At 39.7% G+C, this 23,074-nt stretch overlaps 1 protein-coding gene across 3 annotated transcripts in view; it reads right to left on the bottom strand.

The window, feature by feature from the left end:
- The window catches only part of PCCA (propionyl-CoA carboxylase subunit alpha), a 382,460-nt gene that overhangs the window by 107,797 nt on the left and 251,589 nt on the right, over window positions 1-23,074 (bottom strand). For all 3 annotated transcript variants that reach the window (XM_059685039.1, XM_059685040.1, XM_059685041.1), the window contains exon 19: window positions 15,095-15,197. In XM_059685039.1, the coding sequence (XP_059541022.1) occupies window positions 15,095-15,197 (103 nt within the window). The remainder of the gene's footprint in view (window positions 1-15,094; window positions 15,198-23,074) is intronic.

The following is a 23,074-nucleotide window of genomic DNA, read 5'->3' as shown; positions in this document are numbered from 1 at the left end:
CCCTGTTTAAAAAGTTTGAGGACCTCTGATCTAATGGTTGAATAACTCAGCAAAGGCACTTCAACAGTTTGCTTTGCTGTTCTTTTTATTCATAAATAAGTTTAAGGAGCCAATAAATAGCGTGCCAAATCAATAAAATGTTTTTTAAATAAAATTTATGGTAGAAATTTTACCAGTGCCCATAACAGGGTACTATACTACTCTGGATATTTTATAATGGTTTATAAGATTGAACTGATTCAACCTTAATATCTGGTGTCAATATTTTTTTAAAAATACTTTTATTAATTTCAGAGAGGAAGGGAGAGAAACACAGAAACATCAATGATGAGAGACAATCATTGATTGGCTGCTTCCTGCATGCCCCCCACTGGGGATCGAGCCTGCGACCTGGTCATGTGCCCTTGACCAGAATCAAACCTGGGATCCTTCAGTCCATAGGCCGATGCTCTATCCACTGAGCCAAACCGCCCAGGGTTCTGGTGTCAATATTTAAAGCTTTATTCTAAATAAAATTCTTCAGAAGGTGGCTGAAACGAAGGGATTACTAAAATCACTTGAAGGCTTAATTATAGTATTTGCCAACTCTAATATAGTAACAAACAATACCATTTAGTGTGTTTCATTTCTGAAGTAACTTTATTTTACAACCTATTTTTTTCTACATTTAGTCTCGAAACAACTTACTTGACTCTTGAACACAACATGACTGAGTCATTCAAGAGCATACAGGTGCAACTGTGCACCCAATTAGACAAGCAATTTTCCAGATTATATGGCCAGGACCCTCACCTTTTTAGGAAAACTCAGTCCTAGGGTTCAAAAGTGCAGTACCATGCACACTGAAGAGGGCTACATTTTTAAAATAAATAAATCAAGCTGTGCAACATTACTCTTCAGACTTGATTTTTCTACAACCTCACTTAACTAACCCCCTCCTATCAGACATCAAGCTGTTTTGACTGAGCTTGCTTTGAAGGATATTCTTTAGCTTGAAGTGATGTCATCACATTGGAAAGTAAATTACTTTTGGACCTTCCTTAAATCAAAAATCAAGTGTAGGGGAGAATAACTCCATCCCACAGTGATGACTTAGGAGCCATGAAAATCACTATGAATTCTGAGACCCCGAGCAATACTTTTGGAGGAAGCTCTCATTGCCTTTGCTATTAGTAAGACATACCCCTCTCTACCTCCTCTATATAGTAATCTCTCTGGTACTTCATATACCTAAGGAAGGGAAAATGAGAGGCTGTGGGAGGGGCTCTCCAAATCTGTTCTTACCCAATTTTCTTTTTCTCATTCACTCACTGTATAGTTCTTTTTTTGCTTTTACTAGTTTCTTAATTTAGATAAATGTCTAAACATGGATAAGTAAGTGATTGCCAACAACTACCTCCAAGTTCAGAGCGCTAATTAAAGGAGTTTCAGTAACTGCCTTTGTAAAGCGTGAGGCAAAAGTAGGCTTACAGTTATAAGTACACAAAGCACAAAGTTTATTCTTGCATTAGTACTATTAATTATTGTGTTATTTTCCATACGAACAATTGCAAGCCTACTTTTGCCCACCCTGTATGTGTAATGCCAGAGCTCTTTATTAATGAGCCAGCTGTTCATCTGACTACTTCCCTAGATCGCGTAGGCCTTGCAGGAGTTTCTTGGTAGGTGATTAAAATCCCATATTTCAGCAGTCCCATGTCTTCCAGACCCTTCTGCTGCAGTTTTGAAGTCTCTTTTTTGCAGATTTTTTAAAAGAACAGAATACATATATAGAATTCGAGATTCAAAAAGTACTAAAGTGACTTCTAGTATAAGGTCTGTATTTTTCTCTCTCATTCTTGTCATCCATCCAACTCCCCAATTCAAAAGCAGTATGGTTGTTCCTTGTGGCTCCTTCCAAGCATAAATACATGCATTCTTTTTTACACAGGTGAACGTACATTTCTTTTGTCACTTCATAAATCAGCATAGAGAATGCTCAGATCCTTTTTAATGACTGCACAGAGGTTCGATGGTATGGATGTACCACATTTATTTAATTCTCCCATTGTGATGGGCATGTCATCTGTTTCCAATCTTCTGCAATTATAAGCAATACTGCCATGAACATTCTTGTACATCTCCTACATGTGAACATAACTGATAGTATAATTCCATTTTGTCAAATTGCTCTCCATGAAGGCTGTATAATTTATACCCCCACCAATAATATATAAGGGCCTATTTTTCTACAACCTTATAAAGCTAGGAAATTACCAAATTTTTTATTGTTGCCAACACATAGGTGGAAAATGGTACATTAACTTGAATTTCTCTGTGTGCTTTATCACGATTTTGCATTTGTGCAGAAGCCATTTATAAGTCCTTTGCTGTAAAGCGTCTTTGAACATTCTTTCACCTGGGTAGTTGGTCTTGTTCATATTGATTTGTAAGAGTTCTTTATATACTAAGAACATTCCCCTCTTTTCCCACTAAAATCAGCTGCAAATTTTCCCTCTGGCCTGTTGGCTTTACTTACAACAGTTTTATGTTTCTTGAAGAAAAAATTAACTTTTTAAAAGCAATTACCTGGACTTATTTTCTGAGTAATTTTTTCTCAAATGGAAAAATAATTTAACCAAGGAAACAAATGTTTCAGCCAACGGGAAAATATTTCATGTTAATACAATGTTATGTTTTTCTGTTAAAAAAATCATCAACAGAAAATACTTTCCTCAAATAGGATAACATTTCTGTTGCTTTGTTTAGTAAACTTTTTTAAAATGGTGGGATTGGTGGAGAGTTTAAGTAAAAAAATTAACCAAACAGAAAAGCAGTTTATGCTAGGAGGGTGGGAATGACTGGGAAGAGGTTAATGATGGGGAAAGGAGACATGTAATATTTTAAACAATAAAGAATCTTTTAAGAAAGTAGTTTACATGATCATAACAGTTAGTGGCTGTCAAAAGGAAAAAGGTTTTAAGTAAAAAATATTTTGCATGTCTTAAAAACTTCAATTTTCTTCTGTTTTCACATACTATAAGGCCATTTTCTAAATACAATTGCAGTCCTTTATTATAAGCCCCTAATAGTATTATGGTATTCATTTTTTAAAAATAAATCTTTATTGTTCAGATTATTTCAGATGTTTCTCTTTTTCCCCCCCATAGCTCCCCTCCACCCGGTTCCCACCCCACCCCATGCCCTTACCCCCGCCACTGTCCTTATCCAAAGGTGTAAGATTTTTGTCCAATCTCTTTTTCCCGAACCCTTCACACCCACTTCCCCCTGAAAATTGTCAGTCCACTCCCTTTCTATGCCCCCACTTCTATTATATTCACCAGTTTACTCTGTTCATCAGGTTTTCTTATTGACTTAATTTTTAGATTCACTTGTTGTTCATAATTTTTATCTGTATGTGTAATGCCAGAGCTCTTTATTAATGAGCCAGCTGTTCATCTGACTACTTCCCTAGATCGCGTAGGCCTTGCAGGAGTTTCTTGGTAGGTGATTAAAATCCCATATTTCAGCAGTCCCATGTCTTCCAGACCCTTCTGCTGCAGTATTTGTTGTTCATAATTTTTATCTTTACCTTTTTCTTCTTCTTCCTCTTCTTAAAGAATACCTTTCAGAATTTCATATAATACTGGTTTGGTGGTGGTGAACTCCTTTAGCTTTTTCTTATCTGTGAAGCTCTTTATCTGACCTTCAATTCTGAATGATAGCTTTGCTGGGTAAAGTAATCTTGGTTGTAGGTTCTTGCTATTCATCACTTTGAATATTTCTTGCCACTCCCTTCTGGCCTGCATGGTTTCTGTTGAGAAATCAGCTGACAGTCGTATGGGCACTCCCTTGTAGGTAACTGAGTTTCTTTCTCTTGCTGCTTTTAAGATTCTCTCTTTGTCTTTTGCCCTTGGCATTTTAATTATGATGTGTCTTGGTATGGTCCTCTTTGGATTCCTCTTATTTGGGGTTCTCTGTGCTTCCTGGACTTGTAAGTCTATTTCTTTCACCAGGTAGAGGAAGTTTTCTGTCATTATTTCTTCTAATAGGCTTTCAATATCTTGCTCTCTCTCTTCTTCTGGCACCCCCATAATTCGGATATTGGTACGTTTGAAGTTGTCCCAGAGGCTCCTTACACTATCTTCATATTTTTGGATTCTTTTTGCTTTTTGCTTTTCCAGATGGGTGTTTTTTGCTTCCTCATATTTCAAATCTTTGACTTGATTCTTGGGATCCTCTAGTTTTCTGTTGGATCTCTGTATATTATTCTTTATTTCAGTCAGTGTATGCTTAATTTCTGACTAGTCCTTTTCCATTTTTTTGGCATTCTCATTAAGATCCTTGAAGGTCTCACTAAGTTCCTCAGAGGTTTGTAGGAGATTCTTGAGTAACCTTATAACTGTGGTTTTGAACTCCAAATCCAGTAATCTGCTTTCCTCCATTTCTTCCATTTGTGACGTGTTCCTTCATCTCCGCATCTTGGCCGCTTCCCTCTGCTTTTGGCACCTCCGCACCTCCTACCCAGCCTCAATGCGCTTTTTTCTTTCCTTCTAGTTATAGAACTTCCACTCAGCCAGCTTTCCCGTGGTTCCGGATGATCGCTGTTTTGTCTATTAGTTGTAGTTTCAATGTGGTTGTGGGGGGCGGCATGTACAGGTATATACCTTATGCTACCATCTTGGTTGTCCGATCCTGGTGCATATAGTATTCATTTTTAAAATATGTTTTTATTGATTTTTAGAGATAGAGAGAGAAAGAAAGGAAGGGAGAGGGAGAGTGAAACACAAATTGGCTGCCTCCCACATGCCCCCTACTAGGGATTCTAGGCCCTGACTGGGAATGGAACTTGCAAACTTTCAGTGCATGGGACCACGCTCAACCAACTGAGCCACACTGGCCAGGGCTATGGTATTCATTTTTAAAGGCTATTTTTCTTTTCTTTTCTTTTGTTAATCCTCACCTGAGGATATTTTTTCCAATGATCTTTTAGAGAGAGTGGAAAAAAAAGGGAAAGACAGAGATAAACATTGATGTGAGATAAACACCTCAATTGGTTGCCTCTTGTATGTACCATGACCAGGGCCCAGGCCTGGGAGGCGCCTGCAACCAAGGCACCTGCCCTTGATTAGAATAGAACCTGGGACCCTTTGGTCCACAGGCCGACACTCTATCCACTGAGCCAAATCAGCTAGGGCAAAAATATTCTTTTCTTTACCTGTCAGCCTACTATTTAGCCATACATTTTAACAAAAAGCCTACATTATAAATGTAATAGTGAGCTGACTTTGTTTGCTGAACTCCTTTTCATGTTCAAGAATAAGTGTGTACTCTAAAAACTAACCAGACAGGCAAAGGGACAGATGTGATAATATTGTATTTTTTTCTAGGTATTTGAAAATTATTTCCTTAAAAGAACCAAAACTCTTAGTCTCTATAAAAAGTCCAGTCACTACAAATGGGATAAAAAGAACAGAGATTATGATGTAAAATGCAGGTATGAACTAATATTAAAATACATTTAAAACTGTTTATATGAATATTTGAAAACAAAGAAAACGTTATTTGGTACATGAAATTATTTACTGATATATGCTGAGTTCATTTAATTCTTAATCTTTATGCAATGTTATATAAAAATACTTATATAGCTCTACTTAAAACCACATTTTTCAAGTGCTATCTAAACATGAAAACAAATTGCTGGAATGTTTCCTTATTCAAGAAATCTAGAACAAAATACATGAGAAAGGATTGGCTATATTTGAGAAAGAAAACCTCAAACAATGCATATATAATTATTTCTTATTATGCACCCATATGTAATTATTATTTTTCATTCTATGTTCATCACCATATTCTTTCTTTAAGAAGAAAAATATAGGGCAGTAATTTCAATGATATGAATACTACAAAACATTCCCTTCCCTTCACCACAGGCATCTAAAGATGAGACAGTTTTACCTCAACCAAATTGAACATTATTAAGAAAACAAAATGAAAGCACAAACTCTTTTAGATGCAAAATCTTATCTATCTCAAACCTTGTATTGCTCTAAAAATTACTTGTGTAAAACTGTAACATCACTGCTAAAAGTCAGTATTTTGAATTTTAACACTAATTTGAAAAATAGATTAATATCTACACAGATAGTAAGATATTAAAAATGCTTTCTAACATCTATTCTAATTGTGTACTTTTAAAAAGTGGGTACAGCCCTAGCTGGTTTGGCTCAGTAGATAGAGCATTGGCCTGCGGACTGAAGGGCCCCAGATTCGATTCCGGTCAAGGGCACATGCCCGGGTTGCGGGCTCGATCCCCAGTAGGGGCCATGCAGAAGGCAGCCAATCAATGATTCTCTCTCATCATTGATGTTTCTATCTCGCTCTCCTCTCTTCCTCTCTGAAATCAATAAAAATATATTTTTTAAAATGGGCACATTGTGTACATAATATTGTGTACATTTTTTGTGATTTACTCATGTTCTTGCATTGCTTTCCATGATTCCACTAAACAGTATGACTTTCAACATATCACAAAGAAAATTCTTTTTATCATGTAACAAAGTATTCTGGTTAAAATAAATGTATTATTCCTTGTAATAACAATGATTTAACCACAGAATGGCAGAGCTACTTTCCCACGACAGTGCTACAAATTTCTCAGAATTTTGTCTAGCAAAACTATTTTGTAAAGTTAGATACAAAGAGGTACTAACTAGTTCATGGGCCTTTGAATCACACTGACCTGGGTTTTATTTTATATTCTACTAGGGGCCTAGTGCACAAATTCATACACCTTGAAAGTAACTGTGGGTCGCAAGGCTGTGATGGGCAAAGGGCCGGTCTTGGCCCATCCTCTGTGCCCCCCCACCCCGGCACCTCCCACCATGGCCCCTGGTATCCTGTCTGCCAGCAGCCCTATTCCCGCTGCCACTGCTCCCACGCACTGACGGTGCCGGCCCCGCTCGCACCCACTGGCAGCGCGGAGTGACTGGGGCTGGTGCCAGCGGCGGGTGCGAGCAGCATCTGCTGCCCCGATTGCTCCTTCAGAGCAGGGGAGGTGGAGAAGCCCTCAGGGGCAATCAGGGCCAGCAGCCGCCACTCACACCCACTGACGGCACCTAGCGATCGGGACTGGCGCCGGTTGCGGATGTGAGCAGGGCCAGCACTGGCAGTGGGTGCGAGCAAGGCCATCACTGGCAGTGGATGCAAGAGGAGGCTGCTGGCCCCAATTGCCCCTCAGGAGCAGGGGGAAGTGGAGAAGCCCTGAAGGGTGATCAGGGCTGGCAGCCACTGCTCGCACCCGCTGATGGCGCCAAGCTATCGGGGCGGACACCGGGTGCCAGCAGCGGGTGCGAGTGGGTCCAGCACTGGCAGCAGGTGCAAGTGCCAGGTGGTACCATGGCATGTGGGAGAAAAGAATTTTCAGTTACCACCAGAGGCTTGCCCTGATGACAGCGACTGGCGCCCCGCCTTGGTCTGGTGCCCCTGCTCATCTGCTCCACCATCCCGCTGCTGCTAACGCCCATTACGTTCCGTGCTCTGCTGCCTGCTACTGACGCCCGCCATGTCTCATGTGCGTGCCCTGGTGGTCAGTGCACATCATAGCAACCAGTTGTTCGTCTGTTCCACCGTTTGGTCTATTTGCATATTAGGTTTTATATATATAGATACTCACAAGCTATGTGACTTCAGCTCTCTTACTTAGTCTTTTTAAACATCAATTTCCAAACTCATCTGTAAACTGGGACATAATGTTTATGAATTCCTTACCACAGTGCCTGGGCAAGGCACATATTTAATAAAATAGACCAAAGTAACCTGTTGCTTTGTGAAAATAATTTTGAGTAAGCTAATATAAGTATCAAAAGCAACAATGCAACTAAAACAAGACAGGGGAATCCTCTTCTCACTCTACTGTTTAAAACAATTAAAAATAAAATTAAGGATGAACCCTGGCCAGGTGGCTCAGTTGGTTGTAGTGTAGGCCCATATACCAAAAGATTGTGGGTTCAATTTCCGGTCAAGACACATACCTAGTTTGCAGGTTGGATCTCTGGTTGGTGCCCATACAGGAGGCAACTGATTGATGTATTTCTCTTACATCAATGTTTCTCTCTCTCTCTCTCTCCCTAAAAACCGAAAAAACATATCATCAGGTGAGGATTAAAAATAAGAAGAAATTATTATCTATAGAAAATATCTGATTTTTCAACAAACTATGTTTTCTTATACGAGTTTTATTGTTTTACCTCTTACTTTTTAATGTTTTTTATTGATTTTGAGAGAGAGAAGAAGGGAGAGGGATAAAGAGATAGAAAAGTCGATGAGAGAAGAACATCATTGATCGGCTGCCTCCTGTGCGGCCCCTCCTGGGATCAAGCTTGCAACCAAGGTACATACCCTTGACCAGAATCGAACCTGGGACCTTTCAGTCCACAGGCTGATGCTCTATCCACTGAGCCAAACTAGCTAGGGCGACCTCTTAAATTTAAATCTTTTATCCATTTGGGGTTAATTTTGGTATATAAATTCAGTGTGAGATAGGGATCCAACCTTATTTTTTATATGTAGCTACCCAGTTGTTCCACCAACAGTTGTTGAAAACACTATTCTTCCCTCATTGATTTATCTTGGCACCTTTATGAAAAATCACTTAATCTTGCCCTAACCAGTTTGGCTCAGTGGATAGAGCATCAGCCTGTGGACTGAAAGGTCCCAGGTTCGATTCTGGTCAAGGGCATGTACCTTGGTTGTGGGCACATCCCCAGTGGGGGGTGTGCAGGAGGCAGCTGATCGATGTTTCTCTCTCATCGATGTTTCTAACTCTCTATCCCTCTCCCTTCCTCTCTGTAAAAAATCAATAAAATATATTTTTTAAAAAATCACTTAATCTTTATGCAAGTATTATACTGGCTTAATTACATGATAGTTTTCTAGTAAGTTTTGAAAGGATTAAGTGTAAGTTCTCCAAATTTGTTCTTTTTTTCAGGATTGTTTTGGCTGTTCTGGGTTCCTTAAGTTTCATGTGAATTTTAGTACCAGCTTGTCAATTTCTAACAAAAATAAAGTTTAGATTCTGATAAGAACTGCACTGAATCTGTACACCAGTATAAGTTTTGCCCTTCTTTTGTTAAATTTATTCTAAGTATTTTATTCTTTTGATGCTCTTGTTTATGGAATTTTAATAATCTTATTTTTGGATTGTTCACTGAACATAAATAAAAATAGAATTAATCCAGTATTCTGTACCCTTGCTAAACCTATTTATACTTGTAATAACTTCTCAGTGAATTTCTTAAGATTTTCTACATATAACATGTGACTTGCGAAGTGATTTTCATAATTTTTACTAATTATAGTTGGTTTGCTGCACAGAACTGCCTTTGAAGAAGTGGATCTCTGCCATTTAACTTTTAATATAAATATTATCAACACATAACTTACTTAAAATTGGAAAATGAAAAGACTCTGTAATTTGAAACTGCAAGAAAGTTTTACAACTATTAAAAAGTTAGTTTTTTGGAGATTCCAAAATGGTGGTAGAGTAAGTGGAAGCTACACCGACACTCTCCCAGGACCAAACTGGAAATACAACTAAAATATAAAAAACCACCCTGAGAAATCAACTGAAGACTAGCCAGACAGAACCCCGATAGTCAAGGGTGGAAAGTGGAGACCTTATAAAGACTGGTAGGAAGGCAGAGGCATGAAAGGGCTGGCCGGGCTCCCACAGACAGCAGCTGAAGTTCCAGAGGGATATCTCAGCTGTGGGTGATTCCCGCTGAGAATTCTGGGCTCTAAACCCCAAACTGGGCTTCCCAGCCCAGAGCATCAGAACTGAGAAAGGTGCCTGTGAAAAGCAGCAGGGTTGCTGTCTGCCCGGAGAGATGGCTGGAAATGCAGGCACCTTTTCTTATGCTTATTGGCCATTTGTGTATCTTCTTTGGAGAAATGTCTATCCAAGTCCTTTTAAAACAGGTTGTGTGTTTGTTTTGCTATTGAGTTGTTGGAATCCTTTATATATTCTGGATAATATTCCTTGTCAGATATATACAAACTAGAGGCCCGGTGCATGAATTTGTGCATGGGTGGAGCCCCTCTGCGTGGCCTGCGGGGATCGGGCCGAAACCTGAATCTAACACCGCCTGCAGCTCCTACCTGCCACTCCTGCTCATCCTGGCCCCACTGCACCTGCCACAGGCTCACACCCATTCAGTCCCCGATTGGGAGAGGCTCGTGCTGCCACAGCAGTGCTTGCCAGCCATGAACCCTGAATCTGGCGCCCTCCTGAAGGGAGTGGCCTGCGGGACCAGGCTGAAACCAGCTCTCCAGCATCCCCTGAGGAGTCCGGGATTGCGAGAGGGCGCAGGCCAGACTAAGGGACCCTACCAGTGCATGATCGCGGAGGGACCGTGGGAGGGCTCCGGGGCGTATCTGGCCCATCATGCTCAGTCCCCATCGGCCAGACCTCAGCAGCAAGCTAACCTACTGGTCGGAGCTTCTGCCTCATGGTGGTCAGTGCACGTCATAGCAAACGGTTGAGTGGCCTTAACATACTACACTTTGATTGGTTGAACAGTCGACCAGTCACCAGACGACTGGACACTTAGCATATTAGGCTTTTATTATATAGGATATTTTCTCCTACTCCATGGATTGCATTTTCACTCTGTTGATTGTGTTCTTTGATTCACAAAAGTTTTACATTTTGATGTAGTCTTAATTTATCTTTTTTTCTTTTGTTGACTGTGCTTTTAATGTCATATTCAATAAATGATCATCAGATCCAATGTCATAAGGCTTTTCTCATGCTTCCTTCTAAAAGTTTTATAGCTTTAGCTTTTACATTTAAGTCTCTTTTATTAAAAAATTATCTTTAGCCATAACCAGTTTGGCTCAATGGATAGAGTGTTGGCCTGTGGACTCAAGGGTCCCAGGTTCAATTCCGGTCAAGGGCATGTACCTTGGTTGTGGGCACATCCCCAGTAGGGGGTGTGCAGGAGGCAGCTGATCGATGTTTCTCTCTCATGGATGTTTCTCTCTATCCCTCTTCCTTCCTCTCTGTAAAAATATCAATAAAAAATCCTCACCTGAGGATATGTTTAAAAAAAATTATCTTTATTGTTAAAAGTATTACAAATGTCCCATATTTTCCCCCATTGACCCCCTCCACCCTGCTCCCACATCCTCCCAGGTACATTTAGGTCTTTATAACATGTTTAGTTAATTTTATATTTGCTTTAAGGTAGGGTCCAAGTTCATTTTTCCTTTGTTTTATTTTTATTGACGGATTGATTTTTACATACTTAATCCCTTCTCCTTTTCCACCCAGCCCAGCACACCCCCTCACGTAGTATTATTTGTTTAAAAGACTCCTTTCCCGGGTCAGCTTTAGCTCAAGCGGTTACTTCGGATTCTGCTTGTTGCAGACACATAAAAGACTCCTTTCCCAATGAATGGCTTTGGCATTCCTATCAAAATCATTTGACCATATAACGAAGGGTTTATTTCTGGGCTTTCAACTCTACTCCATTGGTCTATGCAACTGTCTTATGCCAGTACAACACTGTTTTCATTACTGCAGTTTTGTTTTAAGTTTTGAAATCAGGAAGTACGAGCTCTCTAACTTTGTTCTTCTTTTTCAAAATTGTTTTGGCTATTTGGGGTCCCTTGAGATTCCATAGGAATCGTAGGATGAATTTTTCTATTTCTGCAAAACTCCAAGGGATTTTGATAAGGATTGTACTGAATCTGTAGATAACTTTAGGTAGTATTAACATCATAACAACATTAAAAGTCTTCCAATCTATGAACATAAAATGGCTTTCCATTTATATATGTCTTCTTTAATTTCTTTCAGCAAAATTTTGTAGTTCCTAGTGTAATGTAGTTTCCAGTGTACAAGTTTTTCTCCTCCATAGTTAAGTTTATTTCTAAGCATCTTATTCTTTTTGTATGCTATTGTAAATTGAATTGTTTTTTGTATTTTCTAAGTCTTATATAAATGGTATCATCCAGTACTTATGTTTTCACAATTTTCTTTTTCACTATTATTATGGTGCATATCCTATCTAATAAAAGAGAAAAATGGTAATTGGTGTACGACGATACCCTTTTCATTGGCTAATCAGGGCTATATGCAAATTAACTGCCAACTAAGATTGACAGTTAACTGCCAACAAGATGGTGGTTAATTTGCATATGTAGGCACAATGCAGGGAGGCGAAAGGGAAAGCAAGAAGAAGCCCCCAGCCACTGACAGTGATCGGAAACCCAGGGGGGAGCTAAGAGCTGGGGGGCAGGGCAAAGGCGGCCCTGGGGCCGCCTTTGCCCTGCCCCCCAGCCATGATCGGAGAATCAGGTGCCTTTTCCGCCCTGGCCAGTGATAGCAGGAAGTAGGGGTGGAGCCAGCGATGGGAGCTGGGCATGGTCGAAGCTGGCAGTCCCAGGAGCTAGGGGCCCCTTGCCTGGGCCTAAAGCGAAGCCCACGATCGCGGGGCCGCTGCAGCTGTGGGTCCCCGCTGCCCGGGCCGGACGCCTCAGCCAGAGGCGTCCTGCAGGGGCAGGGGCGGAGCCTGCGCGATCGCAGCGCCCCCCGCTGCCACTGCAGGTCCCCGCTGCCCGGGCCGGACGCCTAGGCCAGAGTCGTCAGGCCTGGGCAAGGGGCCGATCCTGTGATTGGAGGGTGATGGGAGTCAACGCCTGAGGGCTCCCAGTATGTGAGAGGGGGCAGGCTGGGCTGAGGGACACTCCCCCCCACACACACACCCAGTGCACGAATTTCGTGCACCGGGCCCCTAGTATACATATAAAAGTGTAATGACATGAAACAGAACAACAGACAGCACCTTCAGGATAGCTCTCACCTCTAGGGAGGGAGAAGGCGGAAATGGGATGATGTACAGAAGGAATTTAGCTGTGATCTATAATTTTTTTCTTTTTTAATAGGAAATCATAGTAAGAAGATTTGTATATTTGCTGTGCTTTCCTAATTTGATGTATCTTACAACTAAATGTTTTAATTAGATAAAAGAAGTGTGAAAACATGTGGTATCTGAAGCATTACGTGGGCTAATAAGCAAATATGACTTTGCCTGGACTACCTCTGGGGTCATTAACCTAGACTGTCACCTCTAGGCTAATTCATTTTCTCTTGGCGTGGCACCAGGTAATCTAGAAAACCAAGCAAACAGTCACAGCTCTCCCCTATAAGGCCCTAAAAGCAGCAGTTCTACACTATTAAAATCTTCATACCAATGAGTCTTTACTTGCTCCACACAATTGAACTTGACTCCTTTCATAATACTGATGTCAAGTGAAATTCAACATAAATATGCTTTAGAAAAAAGAAATACACTATCAGGAGTACTCTCTTTTCATTAGGTTTGATGTTTCTGATAATAGCTAAGCCAATAAATATGGGAAGTAGATTTTGATACTATATAACAAGGTGGATATTTTCTAGGGCAATTTTTCATGCATTAATTTTGATGTTTTTTAAACAGCCCTACTTTCTTCATGAGCTAAAAAGTGAAACAGGAGGTAACAATTCAAAGACACCACTTGAACTTGTCAGGCCAATGGCCTCTAGTTTTCCAACATGGAATCTAAACAAGCATAGAGAAATAACAGTTCTAAGAAGTAACCAGGGCGGTTTTCTTATTAAGCCAAGGCACGGCTTAGAAAAACAGAGTGTTGAGGTATCAGATTACCACTACAGTGGTTACCACTACAGTGATGACTCACAAACTATGCTGAAGTCTACCTTTTTGTAAAGTTAACCTTCCCGAAGGAAAATGCTACATAATAATATTAATAGTCTCCACTACACAACATAATTTGCCACTCAACCTGATGTATGGTTAACTGTCCACTTACAAAGCTATTCTTTAAAACAATCACATGGAAAGGAGGAATGTAAAGAATCACCTAAGTTCCTCACAAAATATATTATAAGACAACTGTTTAATCCCATCACGGCTTTCATTTTAAGAGAGCTGAGTGAAACATCTTTTAGCAACAAATACTTTAGCAGTTTTGGCATATAGAATGAATCACAGAATTTAAACAAAACCAAGGAGACTGCCCTTAATTCATGAAGTAATCTCATTTACTTGTGATGCCACCACATAAGGACATTAGCTTCTCCAGTGTAGCAGCTTAGCACTTATCTAGCACACAGCCGGCACAGTCTTGCCTAAGTATTTGTTGAATAAATGAATTCTCATTAATTCTTGACTTCTGGCATTTTCTAGCTGGGATCAAGAAACTGCCATGCACCGAAAACCTCAGCAGGTCTTATTTCAGTGAAATTGTATTATTATGATTTTCATATCCTGTTTAAATCTTTTGACAAAAAGTCATTTTCCCCCAAAACAAAATGACATTTCAATGCAGCTTAGCCATGAGAAAAGGAATGTAAATTAATATAATATTTATTGTGCTAACTGTATGGTAGTTTCTGGGTTCATGCTGAAACTAAAAAAGGACACAAGTTAAAATAGAAACTTCATGTTTTTTTCTGGCAATCTCAAACAACAGAATTTAAGCATATTACTTATACCACAGTACAAACACTAAATCTTATTGTAACATTGCTCAGTACAGACAAGAATTAAACTAAAGCAGTTTTGCCGTGAATATCATACTAGGGTTTTAAGTTCTTCAAAACAAAAGGAATGTCATCATAAGGTAAATTTAGCCTCAAGAATGTCTCACAACATGAAATCTCAAGAAAATGTTATATGAGGCTTCAGATTATTATTTTAAAAGAATGGTGACCTACCACAGCTATCATGCATTTGGAATTATAATTAAAGATACACTCTCTATTGCAAAGCCAAAAGTATCTCAATAACAAAAGAAAAAATGAATCAGGTGTCAGGAGGTAGGTTTAGAACATGACTAAATCTAGGAATGTTATTTCCTAATTACCATCAGAGAAAAAAAATTCCATTTACATTCAGCTTCCTAAAGAAGATGAAACAAATACAAAGCTATGTTATATATTCAAAAGATGTAAGTCACTGCAGACGTTAAAAATTATTTCAAATATTCATAGATAATTTCAAAATTACACCACCCCCAAAGAAAAAGAAAGAAAACTTACAGAGAACGTTTTCCCATTGTTTGATGCTACAGCAGTATGAACTTCATCATTCAGTTTTATTGAAAGCTCCCAGTTAGCCACTTGTGGTTTAACAATAGGCACTCTGAAGTAGAAAGAAAAGAAAAACAGTTAATAATTTCATATTTTTATCTCTCAGTAAACTGATTTTCTTTTGAGATTAAGTGTACAGAGTAAAACTGCCAAAGACTGTATTTCAGAACATTTTATTTTAAAGGTTCTATCCTTGAAAAAAAACTAGAGAGATTAAAAAAACAACAACAACAACAATAAACCCATACACAGACACTCCAAGGACAACAGCCGTCATTCTGGGATAATTGTGGTACCATCATCTATTTGAAGTACCCATCTAGTCTATGAATTTGAGTCACTCTATTTATGACAGTCCTTCAAAGATTAACCTTCCTTAAACAATATTCATTTCTTTTCAATATTTGGTTACTGTCCAAACTGTTTTTAAAATACTACAATGCTAGTTCTTTCTTTTTTTTTACTGAGTTTGAAAAAAAACCCCAAAACTGTACATAATTAGCATATACTCCTTGGTGAGTTGGGACATATTTATTCGCTTATGTTACCATCACCACAATCAAGGAAATAAACATTCCCACCACCTCCAAAACCTTCCTTTTGTTTTGTTTTTTCGTTTGTTTGTTTTGATAAGAATACAGTATCACTAATGCTTGTCTTAACACACAGATTTTTTTTCTTGTGCATGATCAATATTACATAGTACAGAAAAACTGGGAGAAGAAACCAGAGATAAAAACATTTTTAGAATACAAATATTCGGCACATTTATTTTATTTTTTGTTAATCCTCAACAGAGGATATTTTTAGAGAGAGTGGAAGGGAGGAGGAGAGAGAGAGAGAGAAAAAAAACAGCAATGTGTGAGAGACACATTGACTTGTTGCCTCCTGCATGAGCCCAGACCAGGGCCAGAGATCAAACCTGGAACCCAGGTTCAGTGCAAGGGTCTCTGCTCTAACCACTGAGAGCAACAGCCAGGGCCCATGCATTTTTTTTAAAACTTACAATATTTTAAAGATTTCTAAGTTAAACTAATTTAAATATTGTATGTTTACATTATTTATAATTGTGAAGTAATATGTACTAAATACTAAATATGTAGTACCCAGACTCTGGCTTAAGTCATAGTTCTGAAAAAGTGTTGCAGGCTATGTTTTAATTTAACCCCCTATTCCAACCAATTTCAAAAGTATTTTCTGTGTAATTGATTTTTTTAAAATGTTATAGTCACAAAAACTTTGAATATAATCAAATCATTTCTAGACATATGTTTAATGGAGAATAATTAATCATTAAGGTAAATATTTGGCCCACTACTTATTTCCTAAAGATGAAAAAGTGTTTTAAATACAATAAGAGTGAAAATTAAAGTGAAATATGCATAATAAACCAGTAATAATGCATATGAAGGCCTGGTAGAGTCTTTTGGGCACTTTGAAGAGGACTGTTTCAGAACAGAGCATCACACTTGAGAGCTGGAAAGAACAGGGGAGCATACAAGAGGGAGAGAAGGGGAGAGAGAAAAGAGGGCATGGCCCAGAGAGAAGGAAAGGGAGGACAGGCCTTCTGTGCTCCAATTCCATGGGGCATTTTTTTGTTTATGTCTTTCACCCCTATTGGCCTGTGAGATTCTCAAAGACCGAGATCATGCCTTATTTTTATTTATCCCAAAGCATGCAGAGGGTAAGCCCGGTCACTCAAGAGACACAGCATGAACTACTGAAGGAGAGTGAACCTTCGTTAGGGGCAGGAGGGAGAAACAGAACAGTGGAGATGAGTTGTAAGAAATATTAATCATGCTCTGTTAACCATGATTGTTTTGTTCTGATTGAAGAAAGCACATTCTAACCTGGAAATAAGGTCCTTATCTGAGAATTGCCTATCAACATGGAAAGATTAACAACCTTGTTGCTGAAACAATTGCTAAGGGTTGCCTACCCTTAGCAATCCCCCAGCCTGTATTGCCTATAATCTGTAACCATTTTACCCAATTTCATTCCTTTTGCATACCCATTCTTACTCCTTTTGCCTACTTCTTTCCGAATATAATCTTTGTCCTTCTACCTAATATAAGCAGGTGGCTTAAAGAGGGGAGGGGGGTGCAAAGCAGACTTTCATGGATGACCTAATGTTCTCCCATACTTCTGGCATTATTGGAATAAATGCTCATGCATGATTCAACCCTGTCTCTGCTTAATTGACTCAACTAGTGACAGGCAGCCCGGACCCATTTATTGTCTGATCTCACCTTGAGCTCCCAGATTACAACCTGGCTGCATGTGGACTGCGGAGATGACCTCACTAGACTTCCCTTAGTTAACCTTCAACTGGGGTTATCACCCTGACCTCTCAGGGGCATTGCAGGACAGAAATACTGGGCAACATGGCTTTCTGAAATCTTTGCCATCCTGATAATTAGGTTACTCTCCTGCTCCAGATTGTTCCAAGACTTCCTACTTCAGCTCAGGTTAAATCTTAACTTACCTGCCATTCAAGTTCCTTAAAATAAGACCCCACTCGTTGTATCTATTTCTGATTACTCTCTGATTTGATTGAGTCAAGTGCTTAAATTTCTTCACAAACCAAACCAAGCCAAGTTAAGAGGAGCAAGAGAAATAAGCCCAGAGGTTACAAACTCACTCTGGTGACTTCCAGCTTGCCATTAATCAGTTTGACCTGGAGCAAACTATTCAAGTCTCAGTTTTCTTATCTACACTAATAAAAGAGAAAAATGGTAATTGGCGTACGACGATACCCTTTTCATTGGCTAATCAGGGCTATATGCAAATTAACTGCCAACTAAGATTGGCAGTTAATTGCCAACAAGATGGCGGTTAATTTGCATATGTAGGCACAATGCAGGGAGGCAAAAGGGAAAGCAGGAAGAAGCCCCCTGCCACTGACAGTGATTGGAAACCCAGGGGGGAGCTAAGAGCTGGGGGGCAGGGCAAAGGCGGCCCTGGGGCCGCCTTTGCCCTGCCCCCGAGCCATGATCGGAGAATCAGGTGCCTTTTCCGCCCTGGCCAGTGATAGCAGGAAGTAGGGGTGGAGCCAGCGATGGGAGCTGGGCACAGTCGAAGCTGGCAGTCCCAGGAGCTAGGGGCCCCTTGCCTGGGCCTAAAGCAAAGCCCAGGATCGCGGGGCCGCTGCAGCTGTGGGTCCCCGCTGCCCAGGCCGAATGCCTCAGCCAGAGGCATCCTGCAGGGGCAGGGGCGGAGCCTGCGCGATCGCGGCGCCCCTGCTGCCACTGCAGGTCCCCGCTGCCCGGGCCGGACGCCTAGGCCAGAGGCGTCAGGCCTGGGCAAGGGGCCGATCCTGCGATTGGAGGGTGATGGGGGTCAACGCCTGAGGGCTCCCAGTATGTGAGAGGGGGCAGGCTGGGCTGAGGGACACTCCCCCCCCGCCCCACACCCAGTGCACGAATTTCGTGCACCGGGCCCCTAGTGTATAAAATAAAGATAATCATATTGTATGCAACAAAATGATGTAGTGAGGATTAAATAATGCGTGTAAATGTTAACTTTTATTGTTATAATTAGTCCCAACTCTAGGCCTATACTCTTATTTTACCCCATAACTGAAATCCCTTTAAGGCAGTGGTTCTCAACCTTCTGGCCCTTTAAATACAGTTCCTCATGTTATGACCCAACCATAAAATTATTTTCGTTGCTACTTCATAATTGTAGTGTTGCTACTGTTATGAATCATAATGTAAATATCTGATATGCAGATGCTCTTAGGTGATTGATCCCTGTGAAAGGGTCGTTCAACCGCCAAAGGGGTCACGACCCACAGGTTGAGAACCACTGCTTTAAGGACACTGAATTCCTCTCTCTGCTTCTCAAACAGATTTTCTAAAAGAATTTCTCTCATAAACTGTTCCCTAATTATAGTACACACTTCAGTCATCTTCCTTGCACTTAACCTATATTATATGCTTGATATTTTCATAATTTAGTGGCCTAATGGAGGTAATTCTTTCAAGTAAATGTGGAAACACTTTTTAGTTATGATGCAACAAGCCTGTTTCCAGAGGAGTAAGGAAGTTGTTGATTTTGACATCCTGTTGGAACCCAGAAAGCATTTTCCCACAGAAAGTGATCTTACAGCTGGTGGGGAGATGGAGTTGCCTCTCTTCGGAACCTAACTACTATTTATTTTCCCATTCTTTTATTTTGACCCACATCTGTTTCGTATATGTTATAACCTCCCCAAGAGGGAACTTGCAGCACAGGCTCTTGAGTTAAAATGCTGAGGTCTCATCTCAGCCCATTCTCAGCAATGTCCCCAGGAACTCAGTCAATCCTTTTGAACCCAAATTTCCACAATTGTAAAATATGGATCAGAGCAAAGTTGGGTGGGGGGAGGGTGATAACAGAGGAAAACTGTTGTTTCTTTTCAGCACAAAAGCCCTGAAGTGGCACTTTTCTAAAAATTTCTTTTAAGGTGACATGTTAGTAAAATACAGGAAAGAGGTTCCATTGTGAATGCAAAACCTTGAGCTACCAAGTAAAGATCATCAATGTGGAATCTCTTTATGAATTTGATCTTCCACGAACAAGATTTGCTAAGAGTCCGTCTGGTTTTACATTCATTTCAAAGTACTTATGTTTTTAAATAGAATGGATGGGATTGGGCATGTATGTCCCATATAAATACCAATAAACTATAATACACTATAAAGAAAAATAATAACACATAGCAACCTAAAAGGATATATGCTCTCTTATTTTTTTTTTTTATTCCCTCCCCTATATGTTTGTGTGTTTTTTCCTGGAAATACAGACATTTTTAATGGAAGCAAAATGGGGCAACGGCATCACAGCCAACAGGGATTGAGCACAGGCGAGTCAGGGCCAGTGCTGTGCCCGGGTCATGGAAGCCACAGCAGCCTGTGGCATGGAGGGGAGTGGGGCTGGCCGTGGGGGGCCTGAGAGGAGCCCAGGCTGCCAGCTTCATCCCTGGGGAGAAGCGGAGGCTCTGGCCCAGCTGGTTCTGCGAAAACCTCAAGGGTGGGCACCTGGCGGCTCCGAGTGGCTCCTCAGCTTAATTACTTAATCACACCCCGAGAGTAATCAATCAACTCATGAGTATTTAATCGATACCACGCGAGTGAGCCTGCGAGCTGAGTGAGCCTGCGCCGGGTGCGAGCTGGAGGTCGACCGGGTGTGCACTCAAACATGTTAGGGCTCTCTAACTTTATCTTTATTGTTATGTGTTTTAGAGGATCACTTTAAGTTGACTGTTTGGTTCTTATGAGCCTCATGAACTTGGATGTCCAAATCTCTCCCCTGACTTGGAGAGTTCCCAGTTAATATTTATTTAAATAAGTGTCTGCCCCTTTCTTTCTCTCTTCTCCTTCTGAACCTGCAACAATTTGCAAATTGTTCTTTTTGTTAGTATTCCATAGATCACATAGGCTTTCTTTCTTCTTTGTTCTCTTCCAACTGGAATATTTCAAAATTTCTATCTTCTAACTCACAGATGCTTTTTTCTGCTGGATCCATCTTGTTGTTAATGCTCTCTATTGCCACCTTTTTAAATTTTTTTATTTATTCATAGAGTTCTTAGGCTCCAGAATTTTTCTTTGATTCTTTTTAATGATTTCTATCTTTGTTAAACTACTCATTTTTTTTAGAGTTTTCTTCACCTTAAGAAGAAACTGAATAGAAGTAAATGTCCATAAACTACTCATTTTTAAATGTATTGTTTTACTGATTTCATTGAATTGTCCTTTGCTTTCTTTTTTTTTTTTAATAAATCTATGTCTTTATAGTCAATTAATATTTGACAAAGGAGACAAAAACATACAATGGACGAAAGATAGTCTATTATAAATGGTTCTGTTAAATTGGACAGACATGTGCAAAATAATGAAACTAGACCACCTTCTTGCACCACACAAAAGAATAAACTCAAAATAGATCAAAGACTTAAATGTTAGACTTGAAACCATAAAAAGCCTAGAAGCAAATATAGGCAGTAAAATCTCTGACATTTCTCATAACAATATTTTTTTCTGATATATCTCCCCAGGCAAGGAAAACAAAAGGAAGTATAAACAAATGAGACTATATCAAACTGAAGAGTTTTTGCACAGCAAAGGAAACCATTAACAAAGTGAAAAGACAAGCTACTTGGGGCCTCTCTCTTTGCTTCTTGGTGAGCCTGGCTAGAGGTTCATCAATCTTGTTTATCCTTTCAAAGAACCAGCTCTTGGTTTCATTGATTTTATGTATTGTTTTTTTTTGGTCTCTATGTCATTTATTTCTGCTCTAATCTTTATTATCTCCTTCCTTCTGCTCACTCTGGGCTTTTCTTGTTGCTCTCTTTCTAATTCTTTGAGTTGTAGAGTTAGATGATTTACTCTCATTTTTTCTTGTTTTTTGAGGTAGGCCTGTAGAGCTATAAACTTCCCTCTCAGGATTGCTTTCATTGTATCCCATAGGTTTTGGATTGTTGTGTTTTCATTGTCATTAGTTTCCAGGATGTTTTTAATTTCTTCTTTGATCTCATTGGTAACCCAATCAATATTTAATAACATGCTATTCAGCTTCCAAGTGTTTGAGTATTTTGGGTTGTTTTTATTGTAGTTTATTTCTAATATTATGCCATTGTGGTCTGAGAAGATGCTTGGTATGATTTCAATCTTCTTGAATTTGGGGAGACTTTGTTTGTGACCCAATATGTGGTCTATTTTTGAATATGTCCCATGAGCCCTTGAGAAGAATGTATATTGCGTGGCTTTGGGGTGAAGTGTTCTGAAGATGTCAATTAAGTCCATCTGATCTAGTGAGTCATTTAGGATTGCTGTTTCTTTGCTGACTGCTTGTCTAGAGAATTTATTCAGTGATGTCAGTGGTGTATTAAAGTCCCCTACTCTGACTGTATTGTTGCCGATCTCTCCTTTGATATCTTCCAGGAGTTTTTTTTTTATGTATTTGGGTGCTCCTGCATTGGGTGCATATATGTTTATCAGGGTTATATCTTCTTGTTGTATTGATCACATTAGTATTATGAAGTGTTCTTCCTTATCTCGTTATGGCCTTCACTTTGAGGTCTATTTTGTCCGATATAAGTATTGCTACCCCCGCTTTTTTTTCATTTCCATTTGCCTGAAAGATATTTTCCCATCCCTTCACTTTCAGTCTGTGTGAGTCCCTTCTAATGAGGTGGGTCTCTTGTAGACAGCAAATGTATGGGTCATGTTTTTTTATCCATTCAGCCACTCAATGTCTTTTGGTTGGAGCATTTAGTGTGTTTACGTTTAAAGTTATTATTGAAAGGTACTTGTTTGTAGCCATTTCTATTTTTTGTGGCTGTTTTCTTTCTGAGCTTTTTATTTCTTCTTTTCACACCAGTCCCTTTAGCATTTCTTGCATTGCTGGCTTGGTGGTGATAAACTCACTTAGCCTTTTTTTGTCTGTGAAGCTTCTTATTTCCCCTTCAATTTTGAATGATAGCCTTGCTGGATAGAGTATTCTTGGATTCAGTCCTTTGCTTTGCATCACTTTGTAAATTTCAGTCCATTCTTTTCTGGCCTGATGTGTTTCTGTTGAGAAATCATTTGATAATCTAATGGGAGATCCCTTGAATGTAACTTTCCGTCTCTCTCTTGCAGCCCTTCAGATTCTCTCTTTGTCCTGAACATTTGCCATGGTAATTATGATGTGTCTTGGTGTGGGTCTTTTCGGGTTCACCTTGTTTGGGACTCTCTGTGCTTGTGTGATTTTTTTCTTCCCCACCTCTGGGAAGTTTTCTGATATTATTTCTTCAAATAGGTTTTCTAACCCTTGTTCCTCTTTCTGTTGTCTGGCACCCCTATTATTCGTATGTTGTTTCGTTTCATGTTATCCCATAGCTCCCTTAGGCTCTCCCCCTGTCTTTTAATTTTTTTCTCCAATTGCCATACAGTTTGGGTGTGTTTT

This window comes from Myotis daubentonii, chromosome 2 (genome assembly GCF_963259705.1).
Source record: "Myotis daubentonii chromosome 2, mMyoDau2.1, whole genome shotgun sequence".
Lineage (NCBI taxonomy): Eukaryota > Metazoa > Chordata > Mammalia > Chiroptera > Vespertilionidae > Myotis > Myotis daubentonii.
This window is presented reverse-complemented; position numbering and strand designations above follow the sequence as displayed.